The sequence below is a fragment of the Leptodactylus fuscus genome, chromosome 1 (genome assembly GCF_031893055.1).
Source record: "Leptodactylus fuscus isolate aLepFus1 chromosome 1, aLepFus1.hap2, whole genome shotgun sequence".
In the NCBI taxonomy this organism is placed as follows: Eukaryota; Metazoa; Chordata; class Amphibia; order Anura; family Leptodactylidae; genus Leptodactylus; species Leptodactylus fuscus.
Genome location: NC_134265.1, coordinates 19,118,547 through 19,141,065, shown reverse-complemented (window position 1 = coordinate 19,141,065; position 22,519 = coordinate 19,118,547). Strand labels below are relative to the sequence as shown.

At 43.8% G+C, this 22,519-nt stretch overlaps 1 protein-coding gene across 1 annotated transcript in view; it reads left to right on the top strand.

The window, feature by feature from the left end:
• The window catches only part of SPEF2 (sperm flagellar 2), a 78,075-nt gene that overhangs the window by 2,529 nt on the left and 53,027 nt on the right, over positions 1 to 22,519 (top strand). Inside the window, exons 3-11 of the mRNA XM_075266857.1 lie at positions 10,989 to 11,091; positions 12,476 to 12,728; positions 12,816 to 12,986; positions 14,465 to 14,605; positions 16,660 to 16,739; positions 16,975 to 17,164; positions 17,714 to 17,902; positions 19,133 to 19,320; positions 21,932 to 22,076. Of these exons, the coding sequence (XP_075122958.1) occupies positions 10,989 to 11,091; positions 12,476 to 12,728; positions 12,816 to 12,986; positions 14,465 to 14,605; positions 16,660 to 16,739; positions 16,975 to 17,164; positions 17,714 to 17,902; positions 19,133 to 19,320; positions 21,932 to 22,076 (1,460 nt within the window). The remainder of the gene's footprint in view (positions 1 to 10,988; positions 11,092 to 12,475; positions 12,729 to 12,815; positions 12,987 to 14,464; positions 14,606 to 16,659; positions 16,740 to 16,974; positions 17,165 to 17,713; positions 17,903 to 19,132; positions 19,321 to 21,931; positions 22,077 to 22,519) is intronic.

Here is a 22,519-nt window from a genome sequence, read left to right as displayed (position 1 = left end):
CAGTACTCCTGTAATACAGCCTAAATAATAGTCCCACACTGTGTGTCAATAATACTCCTATACAGTGCTTCTATAATACAGCCTAAATAATAGTGCCATACTGTGTGTCAGTAATACCTCTATGCAGAGCTTCTACACTCAGTGGCCTAAAGTCATGAGAATTTGTGTCCCAGTGCTGATTGTGTCGGATATGACCCTCAAACAGTGTGACGTGATGCGGTCTATGGCGCTAGTGTCGCCAGGATATTTGAGCAGTCTGATGCAGGCAGGTGTCTTGTGAACATGACAGCAGGTGGTGAGTTAAGTGACTTTAAACATGGGATGATAATCAGTACAAGACGCATGGGGCATAGCATATTGGAGATTACCCAGAAATTTGGGTTTCTGAGGTCAACAGTGTCTCAGGTGGACCTGCAATATGGCAGAGACAACATTGACAGCCGCGTAAACCGGTGCAACGGTCGACCACGGTCATGTCACCTCCGCAGAGTCATACGGGGCTCTCGACGGTCTACTGTGGGTCAAATCGTCGCCAATTTGAATGTGGGGTGCCTGGACCCTATCTCCACCAGAACTGTACACCGAGATCTGCACCGCATAGGCTTCAACAGTCAACACCTAACCCGTGCCCCTTTGCTGACGCCACAACACAAAGCTCGAAGACTGGCATGGGCCCGCGACCATCGTCATTGTACCATGGAACAGTGGTGGCATGTGGCATGGTCTGCTGAATCACGGTTCCAGTTGGGCAAGTGAGGGTGTGGCGTGTGCCCCATGAAGCCATTATTATTATTGTTTATTTGTGTAGCACCATTAATTCCATGGTGCTATACATTATTGTATTAATTCCCTGGTGCTGTACATTATTTTATTAATCCCATGGTGCTGAACATTATTGTATTAATTCCATGGTGCTGTACATTATTATATTAATCCCATGGTGCTGTACATTATTATATTAATTCCCTGGTGCTGTACATTATTATATTAATTCCATGGTGCTGTACATTATTATATTCATCCCATGGTGCTTTACATTATTATATTAATCCCATGGTGCTGTACATTATTATATTAATCCCATGGTGCTGTACATTATTATATTATTCCCATGGTGCTGTACATTGTTATATTAATCCCATGGTGCTGTACATTATTATATTAATCCCATGGTGCTGTACATTATTATATTAATCCCATGGTGCTGTACATTATTATATTAATTCCATGGTGCTGGACATTATTATATTAATCCCATGGTGCTGTACATTATTATATTAATCCCATGGTGCTGAACATTATTGTCTTAATCCCATGGTTCTGTACATTATTATATTAATTCCCTGGTGCTGTACATTATTATATTAATCCCATGGTGCTGTACATTATTATATTAATTCCCTGGTGCTGTACATTATTATATTAATTCCATGGTGCTGTACATTATTATATTCATCCCATGGTGCTTTACATTATTATATTAATCCCATGGTGCTGTACATTATTATATTAATCCCATGGTGCTGTACATTATTATATTATTCTCATGGTGCTGTACATTGTTATATTAATCCCATGGTGCTGTACATTATTATATTAATCCCATGGTGCTGTACATTATTATATTAATCCCATGGTGCTGTACATTATTATATTAATTCCATGGTGCTGTACATTATTATATTAATCCCATGGTGCTGTACATTACTATATTAATCCCATGGTGCTGTACATTGTTATATTAATCCCATGGTGCTGTACATTACTATATTAATTCCATGGTGCTGTACATTATTATATTAATCCCATGGTGCTGTACATTACTATATTAATTCCATGGTGCTGTACATTATTATATTAATCCCATGGTGCTGTACATTACTATATTAATTCCATGGTGCTGTACATTATTATATTCATCCCATGGTGCTTTACATTATTATATTAATCCCATGGTGCTGTACATTATTATATTAATCCCATGGTGCTGTACATTATTATATTATTCTCATGGTGCTGTACATTGTTATATTAATCCCATGGTGCTGTACATTATTATATTAATCCCATGGTGCTGTACATTATTATATTAATCCCATGGTGCTGTACATTATTATATTAATTCCATGGTGCTGTACATTATTATATTAATCCCATGGTGCTGTACATTACTATATTAATCCCATGGTGCTGTACATTGTTATATTAATCCCATGGTGCTGTACATTACTATATTAATTCCATGGTGCTGTACATTATTATATTAATCCCATGGTGCTGTACATTACTATATTAATTCCATGGTGCTGTACATTATTATATTAATCCCATGGTGCTGTACATTACTATATTAATTCCATGGTGCTGTACATTATTATATTAATCCCATGGTGCTGTACATTATTATATTAATCCCATGGTGCTCTGTACATTATTATATAATCCCATGGTGCTGTACATTGTTATATTAATCCCATGGTGCTGTACATTATTATATTAATCCCATGGTGCTGTACATTATTATATTAATTCCATGGTGCTTTACATTATTATATTAATCCCATGGTGATGAACATTATTGTATTAATCCCATGGTGCTGTACATTATTATATTAATCCCATGGTGCTGTACATTATTATATTAATCCCATGGTGCTGTACATTATTATATTAATTCCATGGTGCTGGACATTATTATATTAATCCCATGGTGCTGTACATTATTATATTAATTCCATGGTGCTGTACATTATTATATTAATCCCATGGTGCTGTACATTACTATATTAATCCCATGGTGCTGTACATTGTTATATTAATCCCATGGTGCTGTACATTACTATATTAATTCCATGGTGCTGTACATTATTATATTAATCCCATGGTGCTGTACATTACTATATTAATTCCATGGTGCTGTACATTATTGTATTAATCCCATGGTGCTGTACATTATTATATTAATCCCATGGTGCTGTACATTATTATATTAATCCCATGGTGCTGTACATTACTATATTAATTCCATGGTGCTGTACATTATTATATTAATCCCATGGTGCTGTACATTATTATATTAATCCCATGGTGCTCTGTACATTATTATATAATCCCATGGTGCTGTACATTGTTATATTAATCCCATGGTGCTGTACATTATTATATTAATCCCATGGTGCTGTACATTATTATATTAATTCCATGGTGCTTTACATTATTATATTAATCCCATGGTGATGAACATTATTGTATTAATCCCATGGTGCTGTACATTATTATATTAATCCCATGGTGCTGTACATTATTATATTAATCCCATGGTGCTGTACATTATTATATTAATTCCATGGTGCTGGACATTATTATATTAATCCCATGGTGCTGTACATTATTATATTAATTCCATGGTGCTGGACATTATTATATTAATCCCATGGTGCTGTACATTACTATATTAATCCCATGGTGCTGTACATTGTTATATTAATCCCATGGTGCTGTACATTACTATATTAATTCCATGGTGCTGTACATTATTATATTAATCCCATGGTGCTGTACATTACTATATTAATTCCATGGTGCTGTACATTGTTATATTAATCCCATGGTGCTGTACATTACTATATTAATTCCATGGTGCTGTACATTATTATATTAATCCCATGGTGCTGTACATTATTATATTAATCCCATGGTGCTGTACATTACTATATTAATTCCATGGTGCTGTACATTATTATATTAATTCCCTGGTGCTGTACATTATTATATTAATCCCATGGTGCTGTACATTATTATATAATCCCATGGTGCTGTACATTGTTATATTAATCCCATGGTGCTGTACATTATTATATTAATCCCATGGTGCTGTACATTATTATATTAATTCCATGGTGCTTTACATTATTATATTAATACCATGGTGATGAACATTATTGTATTAATCCCATGGTGCTGTACATTACTATATTAATTCCATGGTGCTGCACATTACAGATGGGGGTGCGGTGATAGTATTATTGGGGGGTGTAGGCCTTCCTGAATAGATGAGTCTTCAGGGCCTTCTTGAAGCCTGTGATTGTGGGGGTCAGTCTTATGTGTCTTGGTAAGGAGTTCCAGAGTATGGGGGATGTACGGGAGAAATCTTGGAGACGGTTGTGTGAGGAGCGGATGAGAGCAGAGCGGAGTAGGAGGTCATTGGAGGATCTGAGGTTACGTGTGGGCAGGTAGCGGGAGATGAGGTCAGAGATATATGGAGGGGACAGGTTGTGGATGGCTTTGTATGTTAGCGTTAGTAGCTTGGACTCAATTCGCTGGGCTATAGGTAGCCAGTGGAGGGACTGGCAGAGGGGAGCGGCCGATGAAGATCGGGGGGTGAGGTGGATTAAGCGAGCAGCGCAGTTTAGGGTGGACTGGAGGGGGGCGAGGGTGTTTGCTGGGAGTCCATGGAGAAGGGTGTTGCAGTAGTCTAAGCGGGAGATTATGAGGGCCTGGACGAGCATCTTGGTAGTTTCTGGGGTGAGGAAGGGGCAAATTCGGTGGATGTTCTTGAGCTGGAGGCGGCAGGAGGTGTTGAGGGTTTGAACATGTGACTTGAAGCCATGGATCCTGCATGTCAACAGGGACATCTCCAGGCGGGAGGTGGCTCCATCATGGTCTGGGCCATGTTCACATGGTCGCAGTTGGGCCCCATTGTCCGGGTGCAGGGATCAATGACCGGTGCTCAATATGTGTAACCTATGGCAGACCATCTGCACCCTTTTCTGGTCTGATGGGAACTCCAAGACCAGAAATGCAACATGTCATTGCTCGTTGGTGGCACAGGACTGGCTTAATGAACACACCAGTGACCTCACAACCCTCTATTGGCCTGCCCGCTCCCCCGACCTCAACCCCATAGAGCATTTATGGGATGCTGTGGATACCAGTGTCCGCTCCATGGACCGAGCGCCAACTGAACAAGACCAATTGTGGGCTGCATTGCACACTGTGTGGATCATTATACATACTGTAGCTCCTATAATACAGTATAATAATAGTCCCATACAATGCGTCAGTAATACCTGTATACAGTGCTCCAATAATACAGTATAATAATATTCCCATACAATGTGTCAGTAATACCTGTATACAGTACTCCAATAATACAGTATAATAATAGTCCCATACAATGTGTCAGTAATACCTCTATATAGAGCTCCTATAATACTCCCTAAATAATAGTGCCACACTGTGTGTCAGTAATACCTCTGTACAATGCCTCTATAATACAGTATAATAATAGTCCCATACAATGTGTCAGTAATACCTGTATACAGTGCTCCAATAATACAGTATAATAATAGTCCCATACAATGTGTCAGTAATACCTGTATACAGTGCTCCAATAATACAGTATAATAATAGTCCCATACAATGTGTCAGTAATACCTCTATATAGAGCTCCTATAATACTCCCTAAATAATAGTGCCACACTGTGTGTCAGTAATACCTCTGTACAATGCCTCTATAATACAGTATAATAATAGTGCCACACTGTGTGTCAGTAATACCTCTGTACAATGCCTCTATAATACAGTATAATAATAGTCCCATACAATGTGTCAGTAATACCTCTGTACAGGGCCTCTATAATACAGTATAATAATAGTCCCATACAATGTGTCAGTAATACCTCTGTACAGGGCCTCTATAATACTGCCATTCAGCACCCACATAATAGTGAAGACATAACACCCACCGCACTACTGTAAAGCAGTGCCACAGCCAGTGCCATTGATACGGCTACCCGTGGTGGGGATGGGGTGGTAGAGGACCCTAAATATTATAGAGACACTCCGCAGATACATTAACCCTTTCCTGCCAGGTTCCATGAGTATTTGCTCTCTTATATTCCTGTTACTAGGCAAAGACCCAAACATATTCGGGTGCTTGCTGGTAAACAGAAGGCAAGTGAGATGAATTCCTACAGGAGTCTGAGGGAGTCCCCACTGAATTATTATAATGGGAAACTCCTCTGTTTACCAGAGTCTCCCTTTAAGGGTCACCTGTCGCAGGTATCACATTGTAATGGCACAGTGAGTTGTGCGCGCTCAGCTCTGCTACATCTGTGTATTTACTTGTCCATGCGCAGCTGTTTTTCGATGAAATCATAAAGGGTTAACTGGTGCTGTCAGATTTTGGCAGCCTCCCTATATTTGCTGTAGTTACAAAGGTATTTTACCGTAGTGGACCTGGTGTACGTCCCCAGCGTATCGCCTGTGTGCATCGGGGAGGAACTTCCTGCACAGCGCAGCGAAACGCACCGTAGTGCTGAATGACTGCCAGGTACATTATCATAGTGTTATCCACCATCATATACTGAATCCAGGGGCTGGGGTGGGGGCTGCCTGGCTATAGGGGCGCCCATTAACTAGAGTGGGAGCTTTAGAGGGATCCTATCATTAAAAAGCAATTTTTTTGTGACTAATCTTAAGAAAGGTTATTCTTCTCCTACCTTTAGATGTCTTCTTCACGCCGCTGTTCGGCAGAAATCCCGGTTTTCTTTGGTATGCAAATGAGTTCTCTCGCAGCACTGGGGGCGGTTCTCAGCGCTCAAACAGCACTGGGGGCGTCCCCAGTGCTGCGAGAGAACTCTCCAGTGATGCCTCCATCTTCTTCTGGAACACCCTCTCCCTGCGTCTTCTTCCGTCCAGGGTTGCAATCTTCTAGGCTTCGGGCCACAAGAGCATGTGTAAGCGGCCATTTTCTTGTGGCCCGGACATACACAGTTGACTCTGCCCAAGACCTAGAAAATTGAAACCCAGGATGGAAGAAGACGCTTACCACAACAGCCAGGAGCCTATTGAAGCCTCAAGGACTTGTCATTGTATCAGTTCTAATAGAGGCTGCGCTAGGCTTCCTGTAATAGGATGAAAGGGATTGTACAATAGACTGCAATACCTTAGCATTGCATTGTATTAGTCACCAAAAAAAGAGAGAAAAATCATCAATATCATTATATAACGGAAAATATAAGAGAATGATCGGAATTTTACAATACACTGCAATATATTAGCATTGCAATGTATTGTATTAGTGATAAAAAAAAACTGAAAAAATAAAAAAATTATTAAAATTTAACTCCCCCTTATCAGATATAAACATGTCAGAAAATGCCTTTAAAAATATAAAAGTATTTTTCCAATAAAAAGAGCCAAATCGACTTTTTTTTTTTTTGCGGTTTCGCCTCCTCTAAAAATTTGAACAAGAAGCGATCGAAACATCAGACGTTCCCCCAAATGTTATTCATAAAAAGTACAAATAACACGCCCTATGCAGCCCCGTATACAAGAATATTAAAAAATTAAACGTGTCAGAATATGGCGACTCCAAGTTTTAGAATTTTTTCTACGGTGTTAAAACCGTATATAAATTTGGAATCGCCGTAATCGTGCCGACCTCCAGAATATAGGTAACGTCATATTGGCTGCAAAGTACAGTTTGTACCACAAAAATAAGCCCTCGTACGGCTCTGTGAGGATTGTGGGGGCTCTTCTAGGTGATCGTTCACACCAGTCTTTGCTCAAAATCCCATTCAAATGAACACAACTGAGCTGCAGTACCAAGAATGGCCATTATACAATGTACAGCGCTGCACTTGGTAAGTGGCCGCAGTGCCCAACTGGACACTGCCCCCTCTTCTGATCGGTGGGGGCGTTGGGTGCAGTTAGTGACCTATCCTAAAATCCCTTTAAAGATGACCATAGTAGTCGCCGGATAGGACCAACCTTGTTCAGTTAGCAAGCAAAGCACACCTGGGTGACTGCGGCCAATATCGATATTCCAGCATGCCCATGTACCGATAATACCAGAACACTCAGGACCAGAACCCTGAAGTCTGTATCACTAGTGTAGTAGTGCCAGAGGTTCCTGGGGAGGACATTGCACCAGTGGGATCATTTCTAATAAATCCAGCTCCCCTGTTCTGAGTCACCACCAGCAAACAAACAAGAACTAGCGGGAGATAGAAGGGAACAAACAGCTCTCAGTCCCTACAGAATTGTCATATAATGGTACTGCTCAGAGCCAAAGTCATGCACAGCAGGAGTCAGGCTCATGTTCACACTGTAATCATGTGTTTATCTGATGGAATAGACCAAATGGAGGAAAGATTTACCTAATTGTTTGCAGACCCCCAGAGCACAGTACAAGAGCTTATTAATGCCCAGATGAGTACCTTACATGATATTACTTATCCTTTACTGATCCTACTCCAGAGCTGCACTCACTATTCTGCTGGTGCAATCACTGTGTACATACATTACATTACTTATCCTGTATTATACTCCAGAGCTGCACTCACTATTCTCTGCAGTCACTGTGTACATACATTACATTACTTATCCTGTACTGATCCTGAGTTACATCCTGTATTATACCCCAGAGCTGAACTCACTATTCTGCTGGTGCAGTCACTGTGTACATACATTACTTATCCTGTATTGATCCTGAGTTATATCCTGTATTATACTCCAGAGCTGCGCTTACTATTCTGCTGGTACAGTCACTATTACATTACTTATCCTGTACTGATCCTGAGTTACATCCTGTATTATACTCCAGAGCTGCGCTCACTATTCTGATGGTACAGTCACTGTGTACATACATTACATTACTTATCCTGTATTGATCCTGAGTTATATCCTGTATTATACTCCAGAGCTGCGCTTACTATTCTGCTGGTACAGTCACTGTGTACATACATTACATTACTTATCCTGTATTATACTCCAGAGCTGCGCTCATTATTCTGCTGGTACAGTCACTGTGTACATACATTACATTACTTATCCTGTATTATACTCCAGAGCTGCACTCACTATTCTGCTGGTACAGTCACTGTGTATATACATTACATTACTTATCCTGTATTATACCCCAGAGCTGCGCTCATTATTCTGCTGGTGCAGTCATTGTGTACATACATTACATTACTTATCCTGTATTATACTCCAGAGCTGCGCTCACTATTCTGCTGGTACAGTCATTGTGTACATACATTACTTATCTTGTACTGATCCTGAGTTACATCCTGTATTATACCCCAGAGCTGCGCTCACTATTCTGCTGGTGCAGTCACTGTGTACATACATTACATTACTTATCCTGTACTGATCCTGAGTTACATCCTGTATTATACTCCAGAGCTGCGCTCACTATTCTGCTGGTGCAGTCACTGTGTACATACATTACATTACTTATCCTGTACTGATCCTGAGTTACATCCTGTATTATACTCCAGAGCTGTGCTCACTATTCTGCTGGTGCAGTCACTGTGTACATACATTACATTACTTATCCTGTACTGATCCTGAGTTACATCCTGTATTATACTCCAGAGCTGCGCTCACTATTCTGCTGGTACAGTCATTGTGTACATACATTACTTATCTTGTACTGATCCTGAGTTACATCCTGTATTATACCCCAGAGCTGCGCTTACTATTCTGCTGGTACAGTCACTGTGTACATACATTACATTACTTATCCTGTATTATACTCCAGAGCTGCGCTCATTATTCTGCTGGTACAATCACTGTGTACATACATTACATTACTTATCCTGTATTATACTCCAGAGCTGCGCTCACTATTCTGCTGGTACAGTCACTGTGTACATACATTACATTACTTATCCTGTATTATACTCCAGAGCTGCGCTCACTATTCTGCTGGTGCAGTCACTGTGTACATACATTACATTACTTATCCTGTATTATACTCCAGAGCTGCGCTCACTATTCTGCTGGTACAGTCATTGTGTACATACATTACTTATCTTGTACTGATCCTGAGTTACATCCTGTATTATACCCCAGAGCTGCGCTCACTATTCTGCTGGTGCAGTCACTGTGTACATACATTACATTACTTATCCTGTACTGATCCTGAGTTACATCCTGTATTATACTCCAGAGCTGTGCTCACTATTCTGCTGGTGCAGTCACTGTGTACATACATTACATTACTTATCCTGTATTATACTCCAGAGCTGCACTCACTATTCTGCTGGTGCAATCACTGTGTACATACATTACATTACTTATCCTGTACTGATCCTGAGTTACATCCTGTACTATACTCCAGAGCTGCGCTCACTATTCTGCTGGTGCAGTCACTGTGTACATACATTACATTACTTATCCTGTACTGATCCTGAGTTACATCCTGTATTATACTCCAGAGCTGCGCTCACTATTCTGCTGGTACAGTCATTGTGTACATACATTACTTATCTTGTACTGATCCTGAGTTACATCCTGTATTATACTCCAGAGCTGCGCTCACTATTCTGCTGGTACAGTCACTGTGTACATACATTACATTACTTATCCTGTATTATACTCCAGAGCTGCGCTCACTATTCTGCTGGTACAGTCACTGTGTACATACATTACATTACTTATCCTGTATTATACTCCAGAGCTGCGCTCACTATTCTGCTGGTACAGTCACTGTGTACATACATTACATTACTTATCCTGTATTATACTCCAGAGCTGCGCTCACTATTCTGCTGGTACAGTCACTGTGTACATACATTACATTACTTATCCTGTATTATACTCCAGAGCTGCGCTCACTATTCTGCTGGTGCAGTCACTATTTATGGAGCCTGGACTTAGAGCTGATTTAGGTTTTATGCCATAGATGTGATACATAAAATAAACAGATAATAAAGCACTGTATAGAGCGCTGCTCTGCCTTTGGCCATCCATAAGGGGGCGATACAATAACACTTTCAGTACACAGTGATACTAGTCAGTAGAGCACACAATGATTAGCACTGCAGTATCTTCATTATCACTGAGGGTCCCGGAGGCCGGACCCCCGCCTACTATAAAGTGACTCCGTAATGTGGGAATCTGGATCCTCCTGAATGCTGATTCCTCCCCGGCCTCTCACACTAGATTCTTACAACTTCTGTTTTTTCTCTTAGATCCGAAGACGTTTGCCAAGGAGTTTTCCAGCGGATTCCTGATCGGAGAAGTTTTACATAAATATCAACTTCAGGATGACTTTGATAAGTTTTCACAAAGCAGGTAAAATCCCCAAATCCTCCCCCCCCCCTCCCATCCCATCTGTCATCTGACCGGGGTTTACCTCTGGTTTGATTACTTTTGGGAGTGTATCCCACATATACTTACAGTTGTGTGCAAAAGTTTTAGGCAGGCATGTAAGCATGCTCTCAGAAACATATAGGTTAATGGTTTATTATTTTTGTGAATGAAGAAATGAGACATGTAAATTCCATCACTATTCGGTGTGACCTTTGCACTCCATCGGTTCCTCTCGGCACTTACACACAGTATTTTGCAGAACTCAGCAGGGACGTTGCCATCTTGGAAAACTAAGCACAGCTGTTGTAGATTTGCTCCAATCCGTCTGTCTCTTCATGTCATCCCAGACAGACTGGATGATGATGAGATCAGGGTTATATCTGTGGGGGGCTATATCATCACTTCCAGGACCCTTCCGTCAAAGAGCAAAAGATCACACCAAATATTGATGTTATTTTGAAAAATTGTTTATCCTCCGTTCATGGGATAGGGGATAAATTGTTCATCGGTGGAAGCCAGAGGGGGAAGGAGACTGATATTCTCTCCAGAGGGGGAAGGAGACTGATTCTCTCCTGAGAGGGAAGGAGACTGATTCTCTCCAGAGAGGGAAGGAGACTGATTCTCTCCAGAGGGGGAAGGAGACTGATTCTCTCCAGAGGGGGAGGGAGACTGATTCTCTCCAGAGGGGGAAGGAGACTGATTCTCTCCAGAGGGGGGAGGAGACTGATTCTCTCCAGAGGGGGAAGGAGACTGATTCTCTCCAGAGAGGGAAGGAGACTGATTCTCTCCAGAGAGGGAAGGAGACTGATTCTCTCCAGAGGGGGAGGGAGACTGATTCTCTCCAGAGGGGGAAGGAGACTGATTCTCTCCAGAGGGGGGAGGAGACTGACTCTCTCTAGAGGGGGAAGGAGACTGATTCTCTCCAGAGGGGGAAGGAGACTGATTCTCTCCAGAGAGGCAAGGAGACTGATTCTCTCCAGAGGGGGAAGGAGACTGATTCTCTCCAGAGGGGGAAGGAGACTGATTCTCTCCAGAGGGGGAAGGAGACTGATTCTCTCCAGAGGGGGAAGGAGACTGATTCTCTCCAGAGGGGGAAGGAGACTGATTCTCTCCAGAGGGGGAAGGAGACTGATTCTCTCCAGAGGGGGAAGGAGACTGATTCGCGCCGTACATTGTATAGTGGCTGTGTTTGGTATTGCAGCTCAGTCCCATTTATTTGAATGGGACTGTGACCAATAGACGTGTCACTGGCCTAAAAAAAGTAAGTAGATCCCAATATCACACTCCTAGACAACATAAATCTTAAAAAAATGACTTATAGGATAATATTCCGCTTAATGTCATTTCTATGTTTCCATTCCTGCAGGACAGCCAACTCCAAATTGAACAATTTCTCCCGAATAGAGCCCACCTTACAGCTTTTGGGTATCCCCTTCGACCAAAATGTGGCCCAAAGTATCATGTCTGAGCAGCACGGAGCTGCCACCAGACTCCTCTACCAGTTATATATTGCATTGCAGAAAAAGAAGAAAGCTGGGCTGACCGGTGTGGCCCTGGAGACCCTGAGAGCAGCGGCGCCGGCCAAACTACAGAGCATCGGATCTGAAATGTACAAGGAGGTAAGTGCTCCCGGCTGGTCACCGTCATGTGAACACCTCTGGCCGCTGAGCTGAGGTCTGATACATGGTTTTTGTGGAAACTTCTAGAGGTTGAAGACCCTGGTCCCTCGCCAGTCCGATCTGACTCTGCAACAAGTCACCAAACAATTTGAGTTACGAGCCAAAGAGATGGAGGAAAGACTCGCCCAGATGCAGAGCGATGAGCTGAAGAAGATCCAAAAGATACAAGAAGAATTAAGAATACAAGATATCGAAAAGGTGAAATAGACAATAAGCCAATGGAAAAAAAATGGCGCTACCGGGGTCATGTGACACGCCAGGGGTTATTAGTTAATTTCCAAGCTGCCCTGTACACTACAGGTCCTTAAAGGGATTCTACTATTTAAATCACATTTAAGAAAGGCTATTCGCCTACCTTTAGATGTCGTCTCCGCTCCAACTACACGTCTGCGGCCACAAGAAAAATGGCCACTTGCACAGTAAGTAAGCGGCCGTTTTCTTGTGGGCATGCGCAGTCAGATTTCTACGGAACGGCGGCGCGGAGAAGACATTTAAAGGAAGGAGAAGAATAACCTTCTTTAAGGCAACAAGAAAAAAATGTGTTTTAATGGTAGAATCCCTTTAAAGGAGCTGTGCAGGACTTCAAAAACATGGCTGCTATCTTCTTCTCTGTTGGTCACATGGCCATGCTGCCGCTCAGTCATTTTAATGGGACAGAGATGTGGCGCTACCATGACGTCAGGTCAGTTCCTGAAAAGAAGAAAGCAGTCATATTTTCAAGTCCTATCTTTAGGACAGGTCAAGAGAGGAAGATCATTGGGGGTTCGACACCCGGGACCCCCACAGATCAGCTGTTTGAAGCAGCAGCTGCAGTTTCTGAGTGTCGTTTCCACTTCACGGGTCATGTGACTTCATAGTAAGTGGTCGAGTCGCCTGTCCGCAGCTCAGTCCCATTCAAGGATAGGTCATTCCTGTGCCATTATGAACACTTATTCCCTATCACTGGAAGCCTGTCCAGTGATCGGGACGACAGGGGACTGAATCCTCGGTGCGCTTGTATAACCTGACTTTAACGCAGTGCTATCGGAGTGAATGACATGGCGGTCATTCATGTGCACTGTCAGGACACCTGCCCAACATGCATAGGAAGGTACATTTACTGATTACGCGTTGTGCCTGGTTAACAATGAAGGGGGCGCTGGTCTTTAGTTAGGCCCTGACCAATGTGATATTGAACCTGTGACTACTCCACCAATTTTGTATTGCTGGTTCCCCCCCTTAAGGCTGGGACCCCACGTAACGGATATAATGGAAGCAGAAACGCGTTACGTTTCTGCCGCATTTTTTCCCGCAGCGCTTTTTTGCTGCAGGAGCTATGTGAGGCCTTAGCCTAAAGAGGAATTTCCATATGTGATTAAAATATACCATACCAGTAATATTGGGGGGTGGGATCCAACCCTTGGGACCACTACCAATCCATGGAACGATGCACAGCAGCGCTCCTGACAAGTTCATGTGGCGGTATTGCAGCTTTCTGCACAGAGGTGGAGACGAGCCGCAGTGTGAAGAAAGCCGTGAAAAAGTCATTCTCACAATTGATCGCCCTTCCTGACAGTCACAGACCAAATATCACCACGTCTTGTGGTGGTAAACCCCTCTCACCCCACAGTTGGCACCTCACCCACTGGTGTTAACTCATCGAGGTCTGAAGTAATCGTGTTTGTTTTATTCATCAGCTTCGACGAGCAAGAAAAAGACAAAATGAAATCATGGCCAGAATTCAGGCAGCGATAGTGCAGATCCCTAAACCACCGGCAAACCGGACACTAAGGGCCATGGAGGAGCAGAAGATCCTAAAAAGGAAGAAGGAGGCCGAGGTCAGTGCCATCCCATAATACTTAATATAGTGGCAGCACTAGATATGATAGACTACAACACTAGAGGGGAGGACACAAGAGCTTACAATCTATGAGGAGATGGGAGAGGACACAAGAGGAGTGAGGGCCCTGATCACAAGAGCTTACAATCTATGAGGAGATAGGAGAGGACACAAGAGGAGTGAGGGCCCTGATCACAAGAGCTTACAATCTATGAGGGGATAGGAGAGGACACAAGAGGAGTGAGGACCCTGATCACAAGAGCTTACAATCTATGAGGGGATAGGAGGACACAAGAGGAGTGAGGGCCCTGATCACAAGAGCTTACAGTCTATGAGGGGATAGGAGGACACAAGAGGAGTGAGGACCCTGATCACAAGAGCTTACAATCTATGAGGGGATAGGAGAGGACACAAGAGGAGTGAGGGCCCTGATCACAAGAGCTTACAATCTATGAGGGGATAGGAGAGGACACAAGAGGAGTGAGGGCCCTGATCACAAGAGCTTACAATCTATGAGGAGATAGGAGGACACAAGAGGAGTGAGGGCCCTGATCACAAGAGCTTACACTCTATGAGGGGATAGGAGAGGACACAAGAGGAGTGAGGGCCCTGATCACAAGAGCTTACAATCTATGAGGGGATAGGAGAGGACACAAGAGGAGTGAGGGCCCTGATCACAAGAGCTTACAATCTATGAGGGGATAGGAGAGGACACAAGAGGAGTGAGGGCCCTGATCACAAGAGCTTACAGTCTATGAGGGGATAGGAGAGGACACAAGAGGAGTGAGGGCCCTGATCACAAGAGCTTACAATCTATGAGGAGATAGGAGGAGACACAAGAGGAGTGAGGGCCCTGATCACAAGAGCTTACAGTCTATGAGGGGATAGGAGAGGATACAAGAGGAGTGAGGGCCCTGATCACAAGAGCTTACAATCTATGAGGAGATAGGAGGACACAAGAGGAGTGAGGGCCCTGATCACAAGAGCTTACAATCTATGAGGGGATAGGAGGACACAAGAGGAGTGAGGGCCCTGATCACAAGAGCTTACAATCTATGAGGGGATAGGAGGACACAAGAGGAGTGAGGGCCCTGATCACAAGAGCTTACAATCTATGAGGAGATAGGAGAGGACACAAGAGGAGTTAGGGCCCTGATCACAAGAGCTTACAATCTATGAGGAGATAGGAGGAGGACACAAGAGGAGTGAGGGCCCTGATCACAAGAGCTTACAATCTATGAGGAGATAGGAGGACACCAGAGGAGAGAGGGCCCTGATCACAAGAGCTTACAATCTATGAGGAGATAGGAGGAGGACACAAGAGGAGTGAGAGCCCTGATCACAAGAGCTTACAATCTAGGAGGAGATAGGAGAGGACACATGAGGAGTGAGGGCCCTGATCACAAGAGCTTACAGTCTATGAGGAGATAGGAGAGGACACAAGAGGAGTGAGGGCCCTGATCACAAGAGCTTACAATCTATGAGGGGATAGGAGGACACAAGAGGAGTGAGGGCCCTGATCACAAGAGCTTACAATCTATGAGGGGATAGGAGGACACAAGAGGAGTGAGGGCCCTGATCACAAGAGCTTACAGTCTATGAGGAGAGAGGAGGACACAAGAGGAGTTAGGGCCCTGATCACAAGAGCTTACAATCCTAGAAGGTCCTGCTCATGAACTGACAGATCAGGATCAGATTTTGAGCAATATCGGTCCTAACCTGAGAGGAGTTAAGTAAAGGAACGTGCTAGTCCTGCCTAAGAATATCTGTTTTTAATGCCTACTTGAAAAATGTGGATGTTGGGAATAAACTTGACTCTCCTGGGTAGTTCATTCCAGAGAACTGGTGCAGCTTGAGAAAAATCTTGAAGACGGGAGTGAAAGGTTAGGATTTTGGAGCATCCTATACCGATCACTCTCAGAACAGAGAGCAGGGTTAGGGTGACTGACCTACATTTTGTATTCTGGAACAACAGATACAACCAGTATAGGATGGGGCCCTCGTCTCCTGTACGTTGTGAGTTATTCACTATTTATCGTCTCTGTTTTCTAGGAGGTTTATAATGAAATAACAAAATTTGAGAATTCGGTGAGAAAGGGCAGCTTATCAAACAGCGTCTCCCCCAATGGCAGGTAAGACCCGTGTGTCTGGACTTTTGTTTCATTGTATTTTTGGCTTATACAGGAGGTGGTTAAAGGGCTTTATCACCAATATAGCTGATTCCATTTCTGGGAACCCCCCCCCCCCGTGCCCCCAATTACTAGAATAGAGGTCCTGTTAGGACATGTCATATATGGTATATGGCCATAAAAACCTTAGAATAGACTTTCCGACGATATAATACAGAATGATGCGACTTTCTTCCAGGAGCCCGACCTTACAAAGACTGAGGTCCACCGCCAGCCTTGGGGCCGCCGTGGTTAAACTGGATTGTTCTGATGATTATGTCAAGAAAATTCAGAGGAGGGTCGAGGAGGACACCCTAGCTCGCGAACAAAGGGAGAAGCGGCGGCGCAGAGTCTTAATGGAACAGCTTGTGGCGCATGGGGCACAGGAGGTAGGGGATGGGGGTTGATGTATTTTGTGACCTTACACATTATAGTTTTGATATTTCACGATCGGGATCAGCTGGAAAATGATTCGAAATCAGATTTTAAAATCGATCCTGAAATCTCAAGATTGGCTCAACCCTATTGTTCACAGACATTATATACAGACATTGCACTGCTGCTTGTTTCCTCCAGTAGATACAGAGAAAAATACTTCTTTCTTCACTTATCTGGCTCTTTCCTGCAACCCTGACTTTCACTCTGAAGTTTCGGCTAAATTCTGTGTAAGGGTTGGTCCACACTCGTCCCCCATTCCTCCCAAAATAGGCAGAGAGAAAAGTCTTGCAAACAGGACTCCTCCCTTTCCCCTCTCCATAGACTCCTATTATGAGCTGCAATCTGATACTTCTATGACTTCCTGTCTGTCTTGGACCATGGACCCCTGGACTCTAATGGGGTCCGGCGGGTATCCACAGATTTTATACCAGGGTTTATGACGCCACATTACAACCTAGTTCGCCATTGTTTTAAGGACATGTATGTTGGTGTCTCCTCAGGAAGCGTTTCGGGAAGAGCAGCTCATTAACCGTTTGATGAGACAGTCACATCAGGAGCGCAGGATCGCCGTACAGCTAATGCACTCTCGACACGAGAAGGAGGTCATGAGACAGAACAGGATTTTCCGGGAAAAGCAATATCAAGAGAGACGAGAGCGAGAATTCCAAGAAGCTCTGGATAGAGAAGCGGTATGGCGGTATTAGTACTGTGCACAATCCGTATTTAAAGGGATCCGATCATTAAAATCACATTTTTTCTCGATCACACGTAGGAATAGCCTTAGGGAAGGCTATTCGTCTCCTACCTTTAGATGTCTTTTCTGCCCCGCCGTTCGGAAGAAATCTGGGTTTTTGTCTATATGCAAATGAGTTCACTTGCAGCACTGGGGGCGGTCCTCAGCACTCAAACAGCACTGGGGGCGTCCCCATTGCTATGAGAGAACTCTCCAGCGCCACCTCCATCTTCTTCAGGAACGGCCTCTTCACGCGTCTTCTTGCAGAGTTGGGTTCAAACTTCTAGGCCTGCGCATGCCCGCCGGCCACAAGAAAATGGCTGCTTACTTACTGTGTAAGCAGCCTTTTTTCTTGTGGCCACGTGCATGCGCAGTCTGCTCTACCCGAGGCCTAGAAGTTTGAAGTGAGTTTGGTGCTACAAGGCTGCCCTGTTAAAGTCTATAGGGAAGTGCTGCAATACTAATATCCACATCTACAAATTGTTCGGCAAGTGAGCAACGCGGTTCACAGTTTGCAAACAATACGTCTTGTCTTGTTCCTAAATAGACGATGTACGGCGTTCTCGGCTGTCGGACTCATGACATATCCTAAAAAAGTCCATCAGTATTGGAATCTGGCTAACCCCTTTAAATTGCACTGAGCGGCTGGAGACAGTTCCTGGCGATATTCCTGCATGGAGTATCTTTACACAGCGGGATTTAGCTCTGAATTTGAGGCGGATTCCACCACAAAATCAGATCCGAATTGTACCTGAAACCAGTCTCCAGTGATATCAAAGAGAGTCAGAGGTGGAATTTGGTCAAGCTGAAAATTCAGCTTCAAATTCCTGAAGCTGAATTTTTCATCCAGGAAAAATTCAGCTGTGTGAACACACCCTCATGCCTCGTTCACATCTGCGCCCGGACTCCGTTTTGCAGGTTTCCGTTTCCTGCTCAAAACTGGGCAGGAGACGGAAACCTGCCGGCGTCTTTCAAACCCATTCATTTGAATGGGTTTGAAAAGTGTCCGGCCGTGAGGTTTCTGCATGACAGGTTTCCGTCTTCTGCATGCAGAAGACAGAAACTGAAAGCGGAGACTCGAACGCTGGTGTGAACCCAGCATCAGCTAATTCTATATATCGGGGAATATCTGGTCATCCACTAGTGTATTAAGAGGTATATGGGGTTTCTGGTGAATATCCTACAGGCCCTGGAGAAACAAGCCAAGTTGGACCGCGAGGAAGAGATCCGAAAAGTCCAGGAGCTGTATGACCAGATAGCAGCAGAGAGAGCCGAGACCCGATACAAGAAACACTACTCCACCTGCCAGGCGGTCGTCCGTCAGATTGTAGATCTGGTCACTAAGATTGGAGAATACCGACAGCTCACAAACAGGTAAGATTCCTAATACTTTGTGGGTACTCGCCACTACAGTGTCGCTCCTATTACTGTAGTACTGCTCCCCATCCACTAGCAGCTTCTGAAACCCAGAGGCTCCCTCATCAGCTGATCGGTGCAGGGTTTAAGTGTCAGACCACATACAGATCACATACTGATGATCTGATCTTGTGGATAAAACCATAGCAAAATCTGCAACAAAAAAGCTGCAACTTGTGGCCTTCTGAAATTTAAAACCAAAGCCAATTGTGTATCATAAAGGCCAAGGATCTATTAGGCTACACAGGTAGGGTTGAGCTGATCTTGACTTTTCAGGATCGATTTTGAAATCCGATTTCCGATCATTTTGCATTCGAACCCGATCTTGCTCCCAATTCCGATCCCAATGCAAGTCAATGGGATATTTTTACTAATCGGAGAACAGAAAAAAAAACAATCCTATTCACTGTACAGCATGGAATCTAACAATTGAACACTTTAATTGTTAGAATCCACGCTGTGTAGTGATTTTGTTTTTAATCGTCTGGTTACTTAGTCCCCCCTGGTGTCCACTTACCTGCAGAGATGGCTGGTCTGGTGCCCGGTGTTCTCGTTCTTCGCCTCGCTGCCCCCTGCCTCCCAGGTTAGGAGAGTGTGGGCGGGTTAGGAGAGTGTGGGCGGGTACTGGGAAGGGAGACGTTACGTCTCTCCGCCCTGTACCCGCCCACACTCTCCTAAGCCACAAGCCCCGCCTTCTTCCTAGCTCTTTAACACTAACCTGGGAGGCGGGGGCAGCGAGGCGAAGAAGAACGAGAACACTGGGCACCGGACCAGCCATCTCTGCAGGTAAGTAGCTACTAGAGATGTTAGCTAGTCTCCCATTAGAATGAATGGACACGGCCGGCGCGCAAGGGGTTAAGGCTTTGTGCCGGCTGCTTCCATTCATTCCTATGGAACCGCAGCGGAGCCTTCACACTGAGTATACACTCCGCTCAGAATGAGCAGAGCATATACTCAGAGTAAAGGCTAACATTGTTAGCTTTTCCCACAATGCTTGGCCAGTAGCAAACCATTGTGGGAAATAGTCACCGATCTCGATCCCACCTAAAAAGATTGTGTTCGGAATTCCGTTCGCGATCGTGAAATTTTCTCGATCGCCGATCGGAATCTGATCTTTTCCGAACACGATTGCTCAACCCTACACACAGGCCTATTTTCTGGACCGTATATTGACTGCATTTTCCAGACTGAATCTGGTCTGGTGACTTCTACGATGCTCTAGATATCTATGATGCTATCCCATACTATGTACTTTACATTACAGGACAGTGGAGCTGTGGGGAATCAGGAATTTCTAGCATTATATATTACTTGACTCCCCTTCAGCTCTGGGTAATTCTGTTACATAGTTTTTATCCCATACCAGCCTATGGTTGCACCAGTACCTAATCATCACTTCAGCTGGTCTGGTACCAGATCATACCTTGCTCTTCCTGGTACCCCTGGTGGAGGTGGATGCTAGGGTTACATTTGGGGGGGGTTAGTGTTAGCCTTTTTACCGGCTCACACTAAGTCATGGTGGTAATAAAGTATACATACAACCCTCTGGGATGAATAAATAACAGAAAAACACTAATCATTGGCGTAGTTCAAGAAATCCAGTGGAGTCCAAATGATCCCATGGGTTCAGGAAAACGAAAGCGCAAAAATAATATAATATGGCAATAATATGAAAAATAAAAAAAATAGTTTACCCTTTAGATGCCACAGTCCTAGGCGCCTACAACATCTAAACAGTGAGGGCGCCATGGGCACCTCCATTTTTAACAATCGCCACCGTTCCCCAAACAGGTTACCGGTGTCAGAACATGGCGACACAAAGAAATCTTTGTATTTTACAAAGTTTTTACATTTTTTTTTTAAAAGGTATCAAAATATTAAAAACAAAATCTAAGTTTGGTATCGTTGTGATGGTAGTGACCCACAGAATACAGGTAACTTGTCATCGTTACCTCACAGTCAACGCCGTAAAAATTAAACCCATAAGAAATTGATGCAAATGTATATTTTTTTCCCAATTCCACCTCATTCTGAATTTTTTCCAGCTCCCCAGTACATTGTACAGGATGTCCAATGGGGCCATTACAAACAATAAGCCAAGTCAACCAAAAAATGAAACAAACGATGGAATGTGAGGAGGAAAAGACGGAAATTGGCTTGGTCATTAAAGGGTTAATTATTTTGGTCCATCTGGGTGGTCCTTTTTTGCCGGAATAGGCTAAGGCAGGGGCTCCTAAAGTTACATAGGAGTCAATGTATTAGCTATGTAACTGGGGTTACCTCCATCAGTCCCCCAAGGATCCTCAGGGATAGGGTTGGTCTTCTATTAAAAAGTACTGGAAAATCCCTTTAAGAAGGAAAGCTTCTTGCAACCTAACTATAATGGTCAGGCCTGCTAAAGCTGAGCTGCACCGTCAATGAGGAGTCAGGAGGGTGAAATATTGGTTCAATACAAAAAATAGGTCAAGAGGTTGGGGGGGGGGGTCACTTGTCCCTATCAGTGACCCCTTAACTCTTCCCCTGGATGTTTCTTAATATCAGATAACCTTGTAGTATTTTTATTCTCCAGACTCATCCCTGGTAAATTAATGCGAGAATGGCTAGAGATCTTCTACAAGGGACTACCTCTGTACGAAGAAGCCTCCATAGATCCTCCACCATCGGAGCTGGAGAAGGAAAACCTGCTGGATGAGAAGGACTACGAGGAATACAAGGTGCGGCCATAGTCACCCCCCACATTGTGTACTATAGGGGTGTCTGACTGTATAATCCCACAGTTACAGATTTTGCCTCTCATTGAGGTCTTTTCTGTTTTGTAAATCTCAGGTTATTCAGTTATTGGCATTGTTTTGGTCAATTAAAGGGGAAGTCCATCCGAATGTGTCTACTGTACAGACAAGACAGCTTTTTTTAGGCCCATGAAATGCAAAAATTTAAATTGGCTGTGGCATGAAGGGGTTAAGAGGCACGTGGGCACTTTCTGTATAGGCGCCTACTGTATGGGCAGCTACTCTACAGACACCTACTGTATAGATACCTACTATATAGATGATAAGGTCAGAGTCGTGTTTATGACTAGCTATACCCGCGACCTGGTCTGCGGCCCCCTCACCCTTGCGCGAACCACCTGCAGCGCGGCCTGTGGCCCCCCATGCCC